Source organism: Oryctolagus cuniculus, chromosome 13 (assembly GCF_964237555.1).
Source record: "Oryctolagus cuniculus chromosome 13, mOryCun1.1, whole genome shotgun sequence".
NCBI classification, from domain to species: domain Eukaryota; kingdom Metazoa; phylum Chordata; class Mammalia; order Lagomorpha; family Leporidae; genus Oryctolagus; species Oryctolagus cuniculus.
In genome coordinates, this window is record NC_091444.1 from 96,489,252 (window position 1) to 96,510,510 (window position 21,259).

The 21,259-nt window shown below is 38.1% G+C and overlaps 1 protein-coding gene across 50 annotated transcripts in view; it reads right to left on the reverse strand.

Moving 5' to 3' along the window:
- Positions 1-21,259, reverse strand: part of LOC127483472 (ankyrin repeat domain-containing protein 26) — a 225,911-nt gene that overhangs the window by 41,426 nt on the left and 163,226 nt on the right. For all 50 annotated transcript variants that reach the window (XR_011381699.1, XM_070055993.1, XM_070055991.1 and 47 more), the window contains 3 exons: positions 18,790-18,904; positions 5,971-6,041; positions 5,547-5,640 (listed from right to left, as the gene is read on the reverse strand). Coding sequence is in view for 49 of the 50 variants with exons in the window: in XM_070055993.1 (XP_069912094.1) it covers positions 5,547-5,640; positions 5,971-6,041; positions 18,790-18,904 (280 nt within the window). In the remaining variant the exon portion in view is untranslated. The remainder of the gene's footprint in view (positions 1-5,546; positions 5,641-5,970; positions 6,042-18,789; positions 18,905-21,259) is intronic.

The following is a 21,259-nucleotide window of genomic DNA, read 5'->3' on the forward strand; positions in this document are numbered from 1 at the left end:
ACATATATCACTTCACCTTCTTTTCCTCAATTGTACACATTTTTATTAATTGTTGAAATCAGGTAAGACACAAGGTGTTATCTCCCTGCACAATCAGTAATGTATTAGCCAACACTCAGTTCTCTATCTCTGTCCTGATAAATCTGCAACACTTAACAACCTACTGAAGTATCACAGAGCAATGCGTATCTTGTATCTAGAGCTGGTATAATTCTACAGTGTTGAACTATTTTCCTCTTTTTAGTAACATCAGAATTCCTCACACAGTTAATTCTTCGCTCAAATCCTTTGAACAGATTTCTAATTTTTTAAAAAAGTAATTTCCAATAGCTTCTTAGGCCCTATGCAAATATTGCTTCTAGCTTCCTCCTGACCTCAGCACCTACAACTCTCTCCTTTGCTCTCACAACTGTGACTCATGAACTCTGCCAGCTTTCATGTCCCTGAAAACAGGAATCCAATGCCAAATTAACAATCCACAGACAGCTACAATTATCTTTGTACTGGAGAAATTATACCCATTGATAGGAACTCATCCTTGAAATAAAAATAAAAAGCAAATTATTTGTAAAAATGTTCAAACTACATCATAAATGCCAATGACAGAATTAAATCCAATGTAGATTTGGTAAAATTCCCCAAATCAAATCAAATCTGTAGCTTGCTTTAGGCAGTATAACCATTCCTTTTCTTTTCTTTCTTTTTTTTTTTTTTTGACAGGCAGAGTGGACAGTGATAGAGACAGAGAGAAAGGTCTTCCTTTTGCCGTTGGTTCACCCTCCAATGGCCGCCGCGGCCGGTGCGCTGCGGCCGGCGCACCGCACTGATCCGATGGCAGGAGCCAGGTGCTTCTCCTGGTCTCCCATGGGGTGCAGGGCCCAAGCACTTGGGCCATCCTCCACTGCACTCCCGGGCCACAGCAGAGAGCTGGCCTGGAAGAGGGGAAACCGGGACAGAACCCAGCGCCCTGACCGGGACTAGAACCCGGTGTGCCGGCGCCGCCTGGAGTATAACCATTTCAATGATGTTAACTCTTCCATCTTTGCATTTTCTTGTGTCCCTGATAACTTCTTTCATTAGCATTCTGTAATTTTCATGTTAATTAACTATTTTGGTTAAATTTACTCCTACTATTTGAGGTTGGTTATTGTAAGTGGGATTTCTTTCTTGACTTATCTTTCAGTGAGTTCTACTACTGGCATGTAAAAAAGCTAGTTTTATGTATCTTGATTTTGGTATCTTCAACTTTACTGAGTTGTTTGATCAGTTCTAACAGCTTTCTGGTGGATTGTTTAGGTTTTCCCACGTACAAGTCATTTGGAAATATGGATATTTTGACTTATTCCTTTCTAATTATGATGTCCTTTCTTTCTCCTAATTGCTCTTGCTAATTTTTCCAACACTATATTGAATAAGAGTGAAAGTACTCAAACTTGTCTTGTTCCAGATATGATGGGAAAAGTTTTCAACTTCTCCCCATTCAGTATGATATACTGAGAGTTGATTTATCATATATAGCTTTAATATTTTTAGGTATGGTTGCATCTATAGCTAACTTACATTTTTATGTAAGGATGCTGAATCTTATCAAATGCTTTCGCTGTGATGACTAAATGGTTTTTGTTCTTCATTCTGTTGATATTATTTGTTTATTGACTTATGAATGCTGAACCACTCTTTCATTTCTAGGAAAAATTCCACTTGATTGTGACATACAATCTTTTTGATGAGTGTTGGATTCACTTTGCTAGTATGTTGTCGAGAATTTTTGCATTTATATTCATCAAGGATAATAGGTCTGTAGTAGTCTTTTCATGTTGTGTCTCTGTTCAGTTTTGGAATCAGTATGATGCTGATCTCAAAAAGGGTTTGGCAACTACATCCTGTTCAATATTTTGGAATAGTTTGAAAAGTATTGGAGTTAGTCTCACTTTAAATGTATTGCAGAATTCAATAGTAAATCTATCAGGTTTTGAACTTTTCCTTGATAGCAGACTTTTGATTAATCTTTCAATTTCATTGCTTCTTATGGATCTCTTTAGGCTTTCTGTATCTGGAAATTAACCCATTTCTTTGAGGTTTTCCAACTTGTTAGCATACAGTTGCTCATAGAGGGAGAGATCTTCCATCTGCTGCTTCACTCCAAAAATGGTTCCCCAAAGTCAACCCAGGACCAGGTGGAGGCCAGGAGCCAGGAACTCTACCCAAGTCTCACATATGGGTGACAGTGGCCCATTAAACTGGGCCACCTTCCACTGCTTTCCCAAGTGCGTTAGCAAGAACCTGGATTGGAAGTAGAGCAGTTAGGATTGATACTGCTATTCATGGGGTGCCAACATTACAGGCCACACATTAACTTGCTGTGTCACAACACCAGCCCCAAAGCAGTTTCTTATAAGCCTTTGCATTTCAATAGTATCAGCTTTAACATCTACTTTTTCACCTCTAATGTTATTTACTTGAGGGTTTTTTTTTTTTTTTTGTAATTTTGGTAGTTTGGCTAAAGATTTATCTACTCAAAAAACATACCTTTTTGTTCTGTTAATAGTTAATATTGTTTTTTGCTTCAACTTCATTTATTTCTGCTCTGATTCTTATTTATTGCCTCCTGCTAATGTCTGGTTTGTTCTTGATATTCTAAATCTTTAAGATGCATACTTAGAACACATTTTGAGACCTTTTAAAAAAAATATGGACATTTAATGCTATAGATTTCCCTCCTAACACTGCTTTTCCCTTGTGCAAATGGAAGGGGGCAATGTGCCTTCCCTTTTCAGAGCAACTTAGTCACTCAGATCCCAGTCAGATCCCTGGACTGGACTTGAAGTCAGTGGAGACTGTGAAATTCTCCCATGGCTAGGGCTGCTCACAGTGGGAGCCACAGCATCTTCTTCCTATCTTATCCCAGCAAGACAGTGTTTCCCAACCAGAAGTCAGTCACACAGATGCAAGGGATGTCCGGTGGCAGTCACTGATGACAGTGGTGTATCTGTTCTCTCCCCTAACTGCCTCAAGGAGTCTGTGTTCTGCCACTTCTCCACAGGAATTTCATTGCCCTGAGAATGACAGGCTCCTTTGTTCCAGTTACTGTGACTGTTACTGTGACCGACATTAGTGAGGCTACTCATTACTCAGTCATCTTGGATACACACTTGATTTTCTTTTTTAATGCAAAGCTTTCACAAAGTCAAGTCATGGATTTCTCCACTTTCTTTTGAATGATTTCCTCTTCCACAGATACGACCTTCTGAGCTTCTGAGTCTCCTGAAGCTCCGTTCAGATGTACACTCAAGTAGGTCAATTGGAGTCAACCAGACTCTGCCTCTATCCCAGTTCAGATCCACTGCTCCACAGCTGTGTCAACGAAATATCTCAACTTGGGTATTCTCTGGTAGAGGGACTCATGGGATGAGAACTTTCTGGAAAACTTACGTTCCACTGAGTTGAATGAAAACTGTTTCTTATTAAACTTTTGATTTATAGGGTAGATTTCAAAATAACTAATAATTCAATGACATTTTCTAACATTTATACAGGAATGTACAGGAAACCTCTCCTTACTTTGAAGCAGCTCAACAGCTATTAGGTACTACAACCAATTTTTGAATGTCTAATTGCTTAACATATTTCTGTACAATTTTATAAAGGGATGCCTTGTGGCATTTTAAAAAGTCCCATAGGAACTGGCACTGTGGCAGAGAAGGTTAAGCCTCCATCTGCAGTACTGACATCCCATATAGGTGCTGGTTCAGGACCAAGGGGCTTCAATTCCAATCCAGCTTCCTGCTAATGCACCTAGGAAAGCAGCAGAAGATGGATAAAGTACTTGGACCCCTACATCCACATGGGAGATATAGAAGCAGCTCCTGGTTCCTGGGTTTGGCCTGGCCCAACCCTGGCCATTGTACCCATTTGGGAAGTAAACCAGTGGATGGAAGAGTTCTCTCTCTCTCTCTCTCTCCCTCCCTCCCTCCCTCCCTCCTTCTCTTTCTCTATTTCTGATTTTCAAATAAATAAAATCTTAAAAAAGAAAAAGTCCCCTTACCAATATGCTTTCATTTCACATGTATAGAACTGAGTTCTTACAGGTCTAGAGAAAAACAATCCTTCAATTTTCCTAAGACATCCGAGAGATCAAACACCACAAATGTTCTAAACCAAACAAGCATGTGAATCTGTATAATGCAACTGCACTCTAGCTATTGTGCCTGAAGACAATTAATTAGTAGAAACAACTACTTCATTGTTCCGTATTAGTGCTTCATACAATCTTGTGACCTTATACCCTACTAAAGGAAAACATGAAGGATAAGGGAATACTGTTTTTGTTATAAATAGTTGTAAAGCATTGACTATTCATCAATAAATTAGGATCCTAGACTACACAGCCATCTTTTCTGAGACTGACCTAAGTCAAAATAAAGGCTGATATAGATTAATGGGGAAAAAGTTGATTTCTTAATCTGCAGTGCTCAGGGCATTAGGTAACTTTACAAGGCCCTGCAGGAATAGTCATTGCTATGTATCCCATGATATTTCTTTCATTTTAAAATACAAAGAGAAAAACATATTTCTTGGGGTTAAAAAGTCCACTCAAAGGCCTAGTATCCATTCTTGTTAAGAAATACAGTTTATGAGGTTAATGTTGTCACATAGTGGGTTAAGCTGATGCCTACACTGCTGGATCCCTTATGGGTACCAGTTTGAGTCCCATCCACCCCTCTTATGATCCAGATCCCTGATAAGGCTTCTGGGAAAGCAGAGGAGGATGGCATGAGAGCTTGGGCACGTACACCCATGTGGGAGACCTGGATAAAGCTCCTGGTTCTTGGTTAGAGGCTTCAGCCTGGTCCAGCCCTAGTTGTTGTATTCTTTTGGGGAGTGAATCAACAGATGAAGCTTGCTTGCTCGCTCGCTCGCTCGCTCTCTCTCTCCCCCTCTCACTCTGTGTGTGTGTGTGTGTATCTCTGCCTTTCAAATAAATCTTTTAATAAAAGAAATATAACTTGGGGCTGCGCTGTGGCACAGCAGGTTAACACCCTGGCGTGAAGCACTGGCATTCCATATGGGTGCTGGTTCAAGACCCGGCTGCTCCTCTTCTGATCCAGCTCTCTGCTATGTCCTGGGAAAGCAGCAGAAGATGGACCAAGTCCTTGGGCCCTTGCACCTGTGTGGAAGACCCAAAAGAAGCTCCTGGCTCCTGGCTTCAGATTGGCGCAGCTCCAGCCTTTGCGGCCATCTGGGGAGTGAACCACCGGATGGAAGACCTCTCACTCTGCCTCTCCTCTCTCAGTGTAACTCTGACTTGCAAACAAATAAATAAATCTTTAAAAAAAGGAAATATAACTTACAACATCACAATAATTTAGTCTTAAAATCTCACTGCTTTAGATTATGAAATATTCAGAATTCTAGATTGCATCGCTGCTGTCATTTCTTGGCATGCCAAAATATATTAACAATTAGCAGGGACTCCAAGAGATAGTTATTATCAATTCCCATAGTAGCCTTATACATAGTAGACAAAAGGTGAATGATTGACTTACTGAAATTAGTCTGAAAAGGATTTCCTGAAGATTTTTAATTTCCCTTGCTTGCTTTAGTATTGTATCTTTCAACTCACGATTTTCCTGATCATGCCTAAAATACATATTTTAAATTAATGATTCTCACAGATCAATTTAAGAAAATATATTTCAGAATAAATATCTGAAAGTGTTATTATGCAAATTCTAGAAATTTGAAGTCAATTTCTTGGCAAATATATCATTATTCTATGTTGCTTTGTCAATAATGCACAAAATTTAGGGATAATGTGCAAAAGCTATGCATTTCAGAATAGTTTAATGCTAAAAGTTTTCCATGCTTTACTCAGATGTATTTATGTTTAAAATGATATAATTCTCATAGTACATAGCATATATGCTTTAGAAAGACTCGAGTTATTTTGAATGGTTGTTTGAATTATACTTTTCCAGATGATCCTGAATTTTCTCAGTGTTTTGTACCACCGCCTTTTGTTCATCTTCTGATTCTTGGAACTACAACAAAGAATAAAAAAAAAAAACATGAGATTTACCAGTATCTGGTATGAATCTGGGAAGTACCTGGATTTATGACTAAAATTTCATTAGAACATAGCAATGACTCTTCCTTTTCATCTTATTCATGACTACATTTATGCTATAACTTCAAAGTTGAGTTGTGCCAACAGGGATGCTATGACCTCAAATCTAAAACAGAACTGTCTGGGCCATTACAGAAAGTTTATAGTCTTCTGCTCAAGAAAATGACACAGGAGTAGACTTGGTTTTGATTATGTTCTATCAGAAAAATTCTCAGATTTACAATATTGGCCAGTTAAAGGAATGGAAGATTACCTTATGGAAAATAGCTATAATTTTGAAATCCAAGTACTATGAAATCAACTATAATTTTAAATATTCATATGTGCAAATGACCATTGGTATCCCAGAGATCATAAAAATTAACATGATGTTATAGACAACAAATGTTCAATGGAATTTTTCAGTGGCCACACCAACAATGAAGCCAGAGTGCCTGGATTCTGGCTCCACTATCTGTGTGACCTTCAGCAAATTCATTTGCCCTGTGTTAGTTCTTCACCTGTACAATGGAAATAATAGTGTCTACTTCACTTGAAAGTGGGAGGTATTAAATTAAAGGTATATGTAAAGAACTTCAAAGAAGATGTGTCACATAGTCAGGGAAATATTTCAATAGCATTATTATTATTGAATTCATGTTTGAATAAAATGACATATTTGGGAAGGGGAGCGTAGCAATAGAAGTGATCTCTTATAAAGTGGTACTGAATCCTTCATACCAAAGTGGCAGCAAACTGGGAGCATGAGGCCTAGAATACATTGCCAGCTCATTATAAAGCTTTCATTAATTTTATTAGCCACCCATCCTTTATGCAACTTATAATTTAAAAATTACTTTTTTCTGTAAACTCAGTGGGCAATAATAATGAAATACAATATAAACAGGACTCCGAATTCCAGTAGCACATATCTTACATGGCCATAAAAATTGGCCTAAATGTACTAATGAAAAGACCAGACTCTATAGCTAAATCAAATTTCCAAAATCACTCTTCATTCTCAGGTTGCTCTAGCAAGCAATCTGAGGATAGAGTGGTGCTCCATGGTTTGGTGTGTAAGAAAATGTATGACTTTTCCACTGGTAAAGAGCTGTAAAGCTACGAGTCCCAGCTCTGGCTATATAATAAAGGGAAGCAAACTTCAGATTTTATATTCTCCCAGTGAGTAGAGCATTAGCATTTTATAGAACAATTCTCCAGAAACAGGATTAAGTATTTGAATATTGTACTTAATTGCCTAAAATGTGTTTAGAAGAAAAGCTTCATTCATTCATTCATTCATTCACTCATAATGTTCCTGTCAGTGTCTCAAGAAACACAGATGGAATGGCACAAAGTACTTAATTTTAACTTAACTGTCCAACTGTAACATTTTCAATCTACACATTTATATCACATATGTCCACTTAGGCAAATTTACAGCACAACTGTCACCGTAGACAAATTATCTATTATGCAGATAAGTAAAAGCAATATAAACTTAAAGGCCACATTATTCTCCATAAACTAGATGACAAGTACTGAAAAGAGAAAAATCAATGAGAACACAGAACATCCCATCAGTGAAAGGACCTTTGGAGTAGGGTCTGAATACAATGAGTACAGATCAACAGAAACTAAAACAGCAGTGTGAAAAAGGAGGAAGGGGGGGAAACTGGCCAGAGACATTCACTTTACTGGCGTCCACAGGCAGAGAAGTAAAAAGCATATTCCATACATTAACTTGGAAATGAATGTTCATAGCAATAGCGTTAATAATAGTCAAAAAATGGAAACAGTGTTCTATCAACTGATGAAATGTTTATCAACTGATGAATGAATAATTCCTACAAAGAACTGTATTCTGCACAGTACAATATTATTTGAAAAATAATAAGAAGTATTGATAGATTCTATACCATGAATTGACCTTGGAAATGTTAAGTGAAAGAAATCAGTCATAAAGGGCTGCATATTGTAGGAATGACCTTATTTAAATGAAATATCCACATCAGGCAAATCATGAGACACTAAACGTACATGTTTGGTTGCCTAAGGACTAGGGAAGAGATAGGAGCTAAAGGCAGGATCGGTGAATTATAGAAGGTTTTCTCTCAGGATGTTAAAAGCTGTTCTAAAATTGATTGTGGTGCTGGTTATCCAACTCTGGGAAAATACTAAGGACACAGAGCTACACTTATTTGGATAGGTGAGCTCTATGGTGTTACATGAACTATACAGATAAGAGTGTTCAAAACAGCATTTTTAAAAGTTTGTGGAAGGTCCGGCACTGTGGCGCAGTGGGTTAATGCCCTGGCCTGAAGTGCTGGTATCCCATATGGGCGCCGGTTCCAGACCCGGCTGCTCCACTTCCTGTGCAGCTCTCTGCTGTGGCCTGGGAAAGCAGTAGAGGATGGCCCAAGTCCTTGGGTCCCTGCACCCATGTGGGAGACTTGGAGGAAGTTCATAGCTCCTGGCTTCAGATCAATGCAGCTCCAGCCGTTGCAGCCAATTGGGGAGTGAACCACCGGATAGACTACCTCTCTCTCTCTCTCTGCCCCCCTCTCCCTCTCCCTCTCTCTCTCTCTCTCTCTTTCATCTCCTCTCTCTGTGTAACTCTGACTTTCAAGTAAAATACAATAAATCTTTAAGAGTTTGTGGGGGCCGGTGCCGCGGCTCACTAGGCTAATCCTCCGCCTAGCGGCCCGGCACACCGGGTTCTAGTCCCGGTTGGGGTGCCGGATTCTGCCCCGGTTGCCCCTCTTCCAGGCCAGCTCTCTGCTGTGGCCAGGGAGTGCAGTGGAGGATGGCCCAAGTGCTTGGGCCCTGCACCCCATGGGAGACCAGGAAAAGCACCTGGCTCCTGGCTCCTGCCATCGGATCAGTGCGGTGCGCCAGTCGCAGTGCGCTGGCCGCGGCGGCCATTGGAGGGTGAACCAACGGCAAAGGAAGACCTTTCTCTCTCTGTCTCTCTCTCTGTCTACTCTGCCTGTCAAAAAAAAAAAAAAGAGTTTGTGGGAAATGATCTTAAAGATAAGTCAATTTTGGTGCAAAAAGTTTTGAAGTTGAATGGCAATATGTAGATGATAAAGTCTCTCAACTTTTAGGAGGACTAGTGCAAAATCTGCAACATTCTCAAATATAAATACTATCTTTAGAAAGAATTTAAGTGTAAGAAAAATGGCAGAATAAGATGGTGTAAGAAGTTATCATATTGACAAAATTGTCTTAATTATAATAAAATATTTTTTTTAAAAATTACGTTCACTGTGATTTTTATTCTAGTGCACATTCTTTAACCAGTATAGAATTCATTGACATGCTAATTTTCATATATACTTGTCTTTGGGTTTCCCTTAATATCTTCTTTATATACTTTATTTCATCTGCTGACTTAAAGCAGTAACTTCTTACAGCCTCCTGTCACTACTCTGATACAGGATGTGCTTTTTGTTATCAGCCCATTGATGAAGGTGGTTCACCACTTCTTGAGAACACATTTATATTACTATTTTATAAATCATTTTATGATCAAATTGTCTTAATATTTACTTCTAAGTTACATACAAATGGTCACAAACAGACTTGTGATTGTTTCTCTTCAATTTTTCAGACTCATGATGGCATAAAAGTGATACATATTCCATAGACAACATACTTCATAACTGAAGCTAGTAATTTCTACAGTGTTGAACAATTTCCCTCATTTGCATTATAGACCAAAATAAAATCAGAGATTCTCTCACTTTCAATCCTCTACTTAAATCCTTCCAAGAGATTCCTATCTCAGAACAGCACTAAAATTTCAATGACATTCAAGGCCTAGCTGGCCTCATCTCCACCTTCTTTCCTGATCTCAGCTCCTATAACCCTCTTGCCTATTCTCCCCACAACTGCTTTTCATGAAATTGGCTAGCTCTCATGAAACTGAAAATGGGAATCTATTGTAACCACAGACAGTTACAATTATATTTGTGGTGGACCCTGAAATGAAAATAATAACCAAATTCTTTGCTAAAATGCTTAAATTAAGAAAATCATAAATACCTGAGAGAAAATTGATTCAAATATAATTGGTAAAATTCACCATATTTGTACCAAATCTGAACTTAATATAAAGGAGCTGCTGTTAAAGAATTAAGTCATAAGAATACATAAATTGAGAGTGAAATAGTTTTACATTTAAATAGAACTGGCATGAATTCAAATAGTACCAACTAGAATACAGAAAAATCTACAGAGGAAAAGTATTATGAGATATCTTATCACTCATCATCAAATTCTAAAATGAACTTTCAAGGTAATCCACTTAATAGAACATCAATTTCAAAATACTCCCTTTAAGCATGAATAATTCCCTTGACTTCATCATGGTCTTAAAATCTGTAATTAGTATAGACAAATATTTTTTGGAGATGACTCTAAGAGCAACAAGGAAAGTAGACAAATTGGGTTATATCAAATACAGAAACATCTACACAACCAAGGAGGCAATCAATCAACAGAATGAAAAACATCCTACAGAATGGAAGAAAATATTTGGAAGCTACTTACCCAACCAAAGATTAATATCCATAATATAAAAAATTCAATAACAAGAACAGCAACAAAACAATCCAGTTAAAAGATGAGTGAAGTAACTGAATGCAGTTCTTCAAGGAAGAAACACAAATAGTCAATAAATAATATCACCAGCCATCAGAGAATTGAAAATCAAAGCTACAATGAACATCACACCTGTTAGAATGGCTAATATCAAAAATGCAGAAGGTGGAGGGAGCCAAGATGGCGGAATAGTGAGGGTGCGCACCGATAGTCCGGGAAAATTTAGTTTAATAAAAGGGGAGTTACAGTAGCCCCAGAAAAAAGAACCAGGAAAATATTGCAGAGGAAACCCTTCTGGATTGAGTGGTCGTGAATCGGAGGACCTACTGGGAGAACAAGGTCGCCCACTGCGCGGAAGCCGAGCCGCGGGACCGAGCTGCGGAAGCCGCAGGCTCTACGCGCCAGTGCTCGAAGGGGAGTGCGTGCCACACAGACAACAGCGGGGAGACTTGGGACGTCCAGGGCTCCGAGTCCACACATTGGCGCTGGAAGGGGAGCGGACCTGCGTGGAGAGCGTGGGAGCCCACAGTTCGGGACACCAGCGGCAGACTCAACACACCAGCGCTGGAACGCGAGGTGAGCCGAACCTCAATAGCCCGAGACACCGGCAGGCAAGCGGAGAGAGGAGACTAGAGGGAACGACCCCCGGGGGGGGGGAGAGGAAAAAAAAAAAAAGGTGACTGGTACGGACACGGGTTTCTCTCTCTTCGCTCACCTCTCAAGGGCGAGCAAGACAAAGAGCAGGCGCCATCTTGGACATACGTCATAAGCAGAGCGACCTCAGGTCTGCACCGGCCCTGAGCCTAGCAGAAAAACCTGACTCTGGGCGGGGCAAATTAACAGGAGATTAGGACCTAGTAAATTTGTGGTGCTACAGAACCGAGACTGTGAAAAAAGAGACGGTGGGGGAGAGAACTCACGGAATTCACGTGAGCACTCTCCAGAGACGCTACAATTCCGTAACTTTGGCAACCCAGTGGGAGACTGAAGGAGAATTTGAGCCCACTCTGAGGGCAGAACAGATTCCCTGTGTGGTCCTTGGGAAAGAACTTCCGATCTCTGGCTCCTGTGGGTATATCATTTGCCTGCTAACCACCTCCAACTTCGTTCAGCTGTGCAGAATAACTTCCCTTTTGAATCAAAAAAAAAAAAAAAGAAAGAGAGAGAGAGAGAGAGGTTTACCACGCCCAACCTGGGAGTGTCACCTTTGGCACACCAAACAGAGCTCTCAGGCCACACCCATCTCAAGCCCTAAGGCTCCATCAAAAACAGATAGTCCACTTAATCTAGAGTCATAGTATAACAAGAAAAAGCACCACAGTGAAGAAACCAAATATCTCCAATATGCCAAATAACAAACGCAAAAACCAAGGTAATAAAAACAAGGAAGTCACCATGAAGCCCTCAAATGAAAAAGACACCCCAATTCAAGATTATGAGGATGATGACATAGAAGAAATGCAAGAAGCAGATCTCAAAAAATTGATAAGAACATTAAGAAGTTCTCAAAAACAAATTCTTGAACTACAGAAATCCTTAATGGACAAGATATAAAATCTCTCTCGTGAAAACGAAATATTAAGGAGGAATCAAAATGAAACGAAACAACTAGTACAACAGGAAACTGGGATAGTGACTGAAGTGAAGAATTCAATAGATCAAATGAAAAACACAATAGAGAGCCTTACAAACAGAATGGGAGAAGCAGAAGAGAGAATATCGGACTTAGAAGACAGAGAACAGGAAAGGATACAGTCAGACCAAAGAAAAGACGAGGAAATTAGAAATCTAAAACAAACTGTCAGGAATCTTCAGGATACTATTAAAAAACCCAACATTCGGGTTCTAGGAGTTCCTGAAGGCATGGAGAGGGAGAAAGGATTAGAAGGCCTTTTTAGTGAGATATTAGCAGAAAATTTCCCAGGTTTGGAGAAGGACAGAGAAATCCTAGTACAGGAAGCCCACAGAACCCCTAATAAACACGACCAAAAGAGATCCTCACCACAACACGTTGTAATTAAACTCTCCACAGTGAAACATAAAGAAAAGATCCTAAAATGTGCAAGAGAGAAACGTCAGATTACTCTCAGAGGATCTCCAATCAGACTCACAGCTGACTTCTCATCAGAAACTCTACAAGCTAGGAGGGAATGGCGAGATATAGCCCAGGTACTAAGAGAGAACAACTGCCAGCCCAGAATATTATATCCTGCAAAGCTCTCATTTGTGAATGAAGGTGAAATAAAGACTTTTCATAACAAACAGAAATTGAAAGAATTTGTTGCCACTCGTCCAGCCCTGCAAAAGATGCTTAAAGATGTGTTACACACAGAAACAAAGAAACACGGTCATCAATATGAAAGAAGGTAAAGGAAGGAAACCAAGGAAGGAAAGCTCACAGCAAAAGATCACAGGGAATTCAAAGCATATATTGGAACTTATCTTTGGCAAATGGCAGGGCAAAGTTACCACTTATCATTAGTCACATTGAACGTGAATGGCCTGAACTGTCCAGTTAAAAGACACCGATTGGCTGATTGGGTTAAGGAACAAAACCCATCTATTTGCTGCTTACAAGAAACACATCTTTCCAACAAAGATCCATACAGACTGAAAGTGAAAGGCTGGAAAAAGAATATACCATGCCAACAGAAATGAAAAAAGAGCAGGCGTAGCCATCTTAATATCAGACACCATAAACTTTACCACAAAAACTGTTAAGAAAGACAAAGAGGGACACTACATAATGATTAAGGGATCAATTCAACAGGAAGATATAACAATTATCAATGTATATGCACCTAACTACAGGGCACCGGTTTATCTAAAAGATTTGTTAACGGACTTAAAGGGAGACTTAGACCCCAATACAATAGTACTGGGGGACTTCAATACTCCACTCTCAGAAATAGACAGATCAATAGGACAGAAGATCAACAAGGATACAGTAGATTTAAACGACACTATAGCCCAAATGGATCTAACAGATATATACAGAACTTTCAATCCTACAGCTAAAGATTTTTACATTCTTCTCAGCAGTGCATGGAACCTTCTCTAGGATTGACCACATACTAGGCCATAAAGCAAGTCTCAGCAAATTCAAAAGAATTAGAATCATACCATGCAGCTTCTCAGACCATAAAGGAATGAAGCTGGAAATGAAAAACTCAGGAATCCCTAGAGCATATGCAAACACATGGAGATTGAACAACATGCTCCTGAATGAACAATGGGTCATAGAAGAAATCAAAAGAGAAATCAAAAACTTTCTGGAAGTAAATGAGGATAACAGCACAACATACCAAAACTTATGGGACGCAGCAAAAGCAGTGTTAAGAGGAAAGTTTATATCAATAGGTGCCTACATCAAGAAATTGGAAAGGCACCAAATAGATGAGCTTTCTATTCACCTCAAGGATCTAGAAAACCTACAGCAAACCAGACCCAAATCTAGTAGGAGAAGAGAAATAATTAAAATCAGAGAAGAAATCAACAGGATTGAATCCAGAAAAACATTCCAAAAATCAGCCAAACAAGGAGCTGGTTTTTTGAAAAAATAAACAAAATTGACACCCCATTGGCCCAACTAACTAAAAAAAGAAGAGAAAAGACCCAAATCAATAAAATCAGAGATGAAAAAGGAAATGTAACAAGAGACACCACAGAAGTAAAAAGAATCATCAGAAATTACTACAAGGACTTGTATGCCAGCAAACAGGGAAACCTATCAGAAATGGATAGATTCCTGGACACATGCAACCTACCTAAATTGAACCAGGAAGACATCGAAAACCTAAACAGACCCATAACTGAGACAGAAATTGAAACAGTAATAAAGGCCCTCCCAACAAAGAAAAGCCCAGGACCAGATGGATTCACTGCTGAATTCTACCAGACATTTAAAGAAGAACTAACTCCAATTCTTCTCAAACTATTCAGAACAATCGAAGAAGAGGGAATCCTCCCAAATTCTTTCTATGAAGCCAGCATCACCTTAATTCCTAAGCCGGAAAAAGATGCAGCATTGAAAGAGAACTACAGACCAATATCCCTGATGAACATAGATGCAAAAATCCTCAATAAAATTCTGGCCAATAGAATGCAACAACACATCAGAAAGATCATCCACCCAGACCAAGTGGGATTTATCCCTGGTATGCATGGATGGTTTAATGTGCGCAAGACAATCAATGTGATACACCACATTAACAGACTGCAGAAGAAAAACCATATGATTATCTCAATAGATGCCGAGAAAGCATTTGATATAATACAACACCCGTTCATAATGAAAACTCTAAGCAAACTGGGTTTGGAAGGAACATTCCTCAATACAATCAAAGCAATCTATGAAAAACCCACAGCCAACATCCTATTGAATGGGGAAAAGTTGGAAGCATTTCCACTGAGATCTGGAACCAGACAGGGATGCCCACTCTCACCACTGCTATTCAATATAGTTCTGGAGGTTCTAGCCAGAGCTATTAGGCAAGAAAAAGAAATTAAGGGATACAAATTGGGAAGGAAGAACTCAAACTATCCCTCTTTGCAGATGACATGATTCTTTATTTAGGGGACCCAAAGAACTCTACTAAGAGACTATTGGAACTCATAGAAGAGTTTGGCAAAGTAGCAGGGTATAAAATCAATGCACAAAAATCAACAGCCTTTGTATACACAGACAATGCCATGGCTGAGGAAGAACTTCTAAGATCAATCCCATTCACAATAGCTACAAAAACAATCAAATACCTTGGAATAAACCTAACCAAGGACGTTAAAGATCTCTACGATGAAAATTACAAAACCTTAAAGAAAGAAATAGAAAAGGATACCAAAAAATGGAAAAATCTTCCATGCTCATGGATTGGAAGAATCAATATCATCAAAATGTCCATTCTCCCAAAAGCAATTTATAAATTCAATGCAATACCAATCAAGATACCGAAGACCTTCTTCTCAGATCTGGAAAAATTGGTGCTGAAATTTATATGGAGGCACAAGAGACCTCGAATAGCTAAAGCAATCTTGTACAACAAAAACAAAGCTGGAGGCATCACAATACCAGATTTCAGGACATACTACAGGGCAGTTGTAATCAAAACAGCATGGTACTGGTACAGAAACAGATGGGTAGACCAATGGAACAGAATTGAAACACCAGAAATCAACCCAAACATCTACAGCCAACTTATATTTGATCAAGGATCTAAAACTAATTCCTGGAGCAAGGACAGTCTATTCAATAAATGGTGCTGGGAAAATTGGATTTCCACGTGCAGAATCATGAAGCAAGACCCCTACCTTACACCTTACACAAAAATCCACTCAACATGGATTAAAGACCTAAATCTACGACCTGACACCATCAAGTTACTAGAGAACATTGGAGAAACCCTTCAAGATATTGGCACAGGCAAAGAATCTCTGGAAAAGACCCGGGAGGCACAGGCAGTCAAAGCCAAAATCAACTATTGGGATTGCATCAAATTGAGAAGTTTCTGTACTGCAAAAGAAACAGTCAGGAGAGTGAAGAGACAACCGACAGAATGGGAAAAAATATTTGCAAACTATGCAACAGATAAAGGGTTAATAACCAGAATCTACAAAGAGATCAAGAAACTCCACAAAAACAAAACCAACAACCCACTTAAGAGATGGGCCAAGGACCTCAATAGACATTTTTCAAAAGAGGAAATCCAAACGGCCAACAGGCACATGAAAAAATGTTCAAGGTCATTAGCAATCAGGGAAATGCAAATCAAAACCACAATGAGGTTCCACCTCACCCCGGTTAGAATGGCTCACATTCAGAAATCTACCAACAACAGATGCTGGCGAGGATGTGGGGAAAAAGGGACACTAACCCACTGTTGGTGGGAATGCAAACTGGTCAAGCCACTATGGAAGTCAGTCTGGAGATCCCTCAGAAACCTGAAGATAGCCCTACCATTCGACCCAGCCATCCCACTCCTTGGAATTTACCCAAAGGAATTTAAATTGGCAAACAAAAAAGAGGTCTGCACCCTAATGTTTATTGCAGCTCAATTCACAATAGCTAAGACCTGGAACCAACCTAAATGCCCATCAACGATAGACTGGATAAAGAAATTATGGGATATGTACTCTTTAGAATACTATCTCTGTGAGTGAGATCTCAGTGGAAAGAACAGGTCTTCAAAGAAGGAGGTACATTTCTCTGAAGGGAGGAGAGAACCTCCACTTTGACTATGACCTTGTCTAAACAAGATAAGAGTCGGAGAACTCAGAGGGATTCCATAGCCTTGGAAACTCATGACTGGAGCATAGGGAGATTACTGATGCCATAGACAGGAGTGTCAATTGGTAAAGTCAACAACAGGAGTCACTGTGCACTTACTCCTCATGTAGGATCTCTGTCCTTAATGTGCTGTGCATTGAGATTTAATGCTATAACGAGTACTCAAACAATATATTTCACTTTGTGTTTCTATGGGGGTGCAAACTGTTGAAATCTTTACTTAATGCATACTAAACTGATCCTCTGTAAAAAAAAAAAAAAGAAAAAAGAAATTATCAACTCCCAACTTGACTCTCACTGGGATTAAACATGACAATAGGTCTGATCTGATTTCATCATCATTTAAAAAAAATCATCTATTATTTTTCACTTTATGTTTATGTGTGGGAGCAAACTGTTGAAATCCTTACTTAATGTATACTAAGCTGATCTTCTGTATATTAAGATAATCGAAAATGAATCTTGATGTGAATGGAAGGGGAGAGGGAGTGGGCAAGGGGAGGGTTGTGGGTGGGAGGGACGGTATGGGGGGCAAGCCATTGTAATCCATAAATCATACTTTGGAAATTTATATTCATTAAATAAAAGTTAAAAAAAGACAAAACAAAAATGTATGCCACTGGAAATTGTAAATCAGATATATTCACAATAGCAAGAGAGATTAAAAATTTAAAATGAAAAAAAAAATTACCTTCAAATAGGCAGAAGAAACAAAGGATAGGCAGGAGGACTTGATTATGTCTCAGGGATTTACCACAGAAAATGTATGCAAAAAACCCACCATCATCAAAGCAAACATATTCTACCATGCATGTCTAGGTTTTATTCTCCATTAGGTGATATGTTTTGGAAAATTTCATTCTAATAGCATTAGCACTTAACGACAGAGCACTAATCTTTCTAAAAATAAAATTTAGTATTTAGATTCTCAAAACTCACCAAACCAACTGGAAATGTCTAGTTGTAAAACAACAATGTTATGCTCAAGTCAGTTTCACATCATAAATGATAATCTATGACTAATGTCAGTAGGCAAATTCCAATTCTAAACACTACTGGAGATTGCCACTGTGATTTTCAACTGTGTTGACATTCATCTTATTGCTGAATTGTAGGCAAATTTCTTTGGCAACATTTACATATCAGTTAATGCCACAGGAAAAACTGTTACATTAATTTAGCATCTCAAAACTGCATTAGAATTACTTAAATACATTTTCTAATAGATTCTACAATAGGAAAGCCTCCAAACATGCCTATTAACAAAATCTGTTCAAAGAAAGCGAACTATTAAAGAATCAAGACACGTATCTCACATGAACTACTTAAATTTAATTGTATAAGTTACAGCTAAATTCACCAAATAATTTAAAAAATCCTTAAATAAAAGCTGATGTTTTTAAATAAATTTCTTTATAATTTACCTAACTTTATTATAATTCACAGCTATTTAGCCTGAATTTTAACATAAAATGTCTAAATCAATCTTCATGTGAGTTATTAAATGCAACTCAATATGCACTGCTTTCTTTAGAAAATATGTACTAAGCACCATCATGTACCAAGACTCACAAGCAATAACTCCAGCAATATATGTCATAATTCATCTTCAGAATAATTTTTGGGTTGCTTTAAATAAAGATTACACATCTGTGTGTGTGTCTGTGTGCATACACACCTGTTTAGGCATGTGTGTGTATATATATATTTATGTATATATCTTGAATGAGGAGGACATTATATGTAACAGTGATTCAAGTCAGAAACATAAAAATTTTATCAAAGATTAACTTACCTGGGTCAAATTGTTTTTTGAAGTCCTCACATCCATTTCTAGTGTTCTATGTGTCACTTCTTCTTGTTTCACTTCTTCTTTATGATATTGCTTTTCTTTTCTTCTTAACTGTTCCCTAGGTTTTTTACACAATATATCAGTATTGGTCTCTTTTTCTTGTTTTAGGTAAAAACATGCTTGTTTCAAAATTCATTTTATTAGAAATTAAAAGATTCATTGTATAATCTTATACTACCATGCAGCTTATACACTCTAATAAAATTTATGTTCTCAAATATCTTCTTATAACATTTCATTTAAATCTCTTCTTCAAAGGACAGAGTTGAAAGTTAGCTGTGAAAGCACATTCTTAAAACAAAAAAAAAAAATAGCACATTCTTGAGACTGGTATTGTGTAGTGTGTCAAGCTACCGCCTGTGATACTAACACCCCGTGTGGCCACAGGTTCCTCTCCCAGCAGATGTACTTCCTATCTAGCTCCTTGCTAATGGCCTGGGAAAGCAGCACAAGGTGACTCAAGTATTTCAATCTCTGCTGCCACCTATTTGGGAGACCTAGAAGAAGCTCCTAGCTCCTGGCTTCAGCCTGGCTCAATCCTGGCCATTGAGGCCACCCACAGTGAACCAGCAGCTTGCTCACTCGCTCACTCGCTCTCTCTCTCTCTCACTCTTTCAAATAAATAAATAAATCTTTGTTATCAGAAATTACATTCTGATAATTGATAAGATTCTGTTACTTGCAACTGATAACTGTTATCAAGAAAGGAATTTCGAAATTATCCAGTAGAGTTATGAGTTGAAAATTACCTCTTCCTCATCCATTCATAATTACATCTCCATTAGGAAAGGTAATTTAGAATTAACCAATCTTTAATGAATTTTAAAAAAAAAAGATTTATGCATTTATTTGAGAGGCAAAGTGATATATAGAGAGAAGAGACACACAGAGAGGTCTTCCATCTGCTGGTTTACTCTCCAAATGGCCACAACAGCAGGAGCTCAGAGGATATGAAGGGAGAAGCCAGGAACTTCTTCCTTATCTCCCATGTGGGGTGCAGAGCCTCAAGCACTTGGCACCTTCTAATGCTTTCTTAGGCCTTAAGCAGGCAGCTAGATCAGAAGTGGAGCACCCAGGACTTGGACCAGTACCCATACAGAATGCTGGTGCTACAGGCAGAGGCTTAACTTACTATGCAACAGTTCTGGCCCTTAATGAGTTATTTTTTATAAACACCTTTATATAGTTATTAGAACTACAGTTTCAACTTTATCAAATATTACACGTATCCTTAAAAATTATTTAGAGTGTAAGACAGCCTATAATTTATACATGCCTTTTACATGATACACACAGCTACTGATTAATATCATCCAAGGGTAAAGAGTATATGTGTCACTTCATATAATTGATATTTTTGGTAGTATTTTCAACTTAATGAATATTAAAATTCCATAAACAATTTCAAAAAATGACATTGTTAATTAAGCAAGGGTGCTACGTGCTTTCAACATAGAACATGAAACGAATTTTTGCATGTAAAAAAGAGAAATGTTCAAGAAACTAATCAGAGATTACTTTCCAGTTTTCTGTCATCCCATGCATGTTAAAATAAGTAAATTTCAAAGTCTTCAAAGGTTAAAAAAACTGTCAACTATATATCTGTTGATGGAAGTATAAGCTTATGTACTTTCTTGACAAAAATTTAGAAATATTAACCAAGCATTTAAAAAGGTTTCCTCAAATTTAGCCATAAAATCCATATTGAAGTATTTATTCAAAGTCAAGCACTTGGCATATAAAGAAATGTTTATATAGAAGATGTTTGTTGCAGCATGACTTATAATACAACAAAACATAAACTCAAAATACAATGTTCAAAACAAATCATGAAACTTCTATATGGTGTGCTTCTATGTAACTAAGATTACAATCTGAAGAAGATGTATTGAATTATTACAAGCATTCACACTTAAGAACTTGTACATTATTTGCAATTCTTGTGAATTTCACACTTCCTAAGAGTAAGAAGTTTCTACCCTGTAAAATCCCAGAATATCTCAGATGGTCAAAGATGAAAAATCCTCCACAAAATACCAGCTCATTGAATCCAACAACACATCAGAAAGATCATTCACCCAGACCAAGTAGGATTTATCCCTGGTATGCAGGTATGGTTCAACATTTGCAAACCAATCAATGTGATACAACACATTAACAAATTGAAGAAAAAACACATTATTATCTCATCGGATTTAGAAAAAGCATATAATAAGATATAGCATTCTTTCATGATGAAAATCTTAAGCGAACTGAGTATAGAAGCAACACTCATCAATACAATCAAGACAAACTATGACAAACCCACAGTGAGCACCTTATTGAATGAGTAGAAACTGGAGGCATTCCCCCTAAGATCTGGAACCAGACAGGAATGCCCAACTCTTACCACTGTCATTCCATATAATCATGG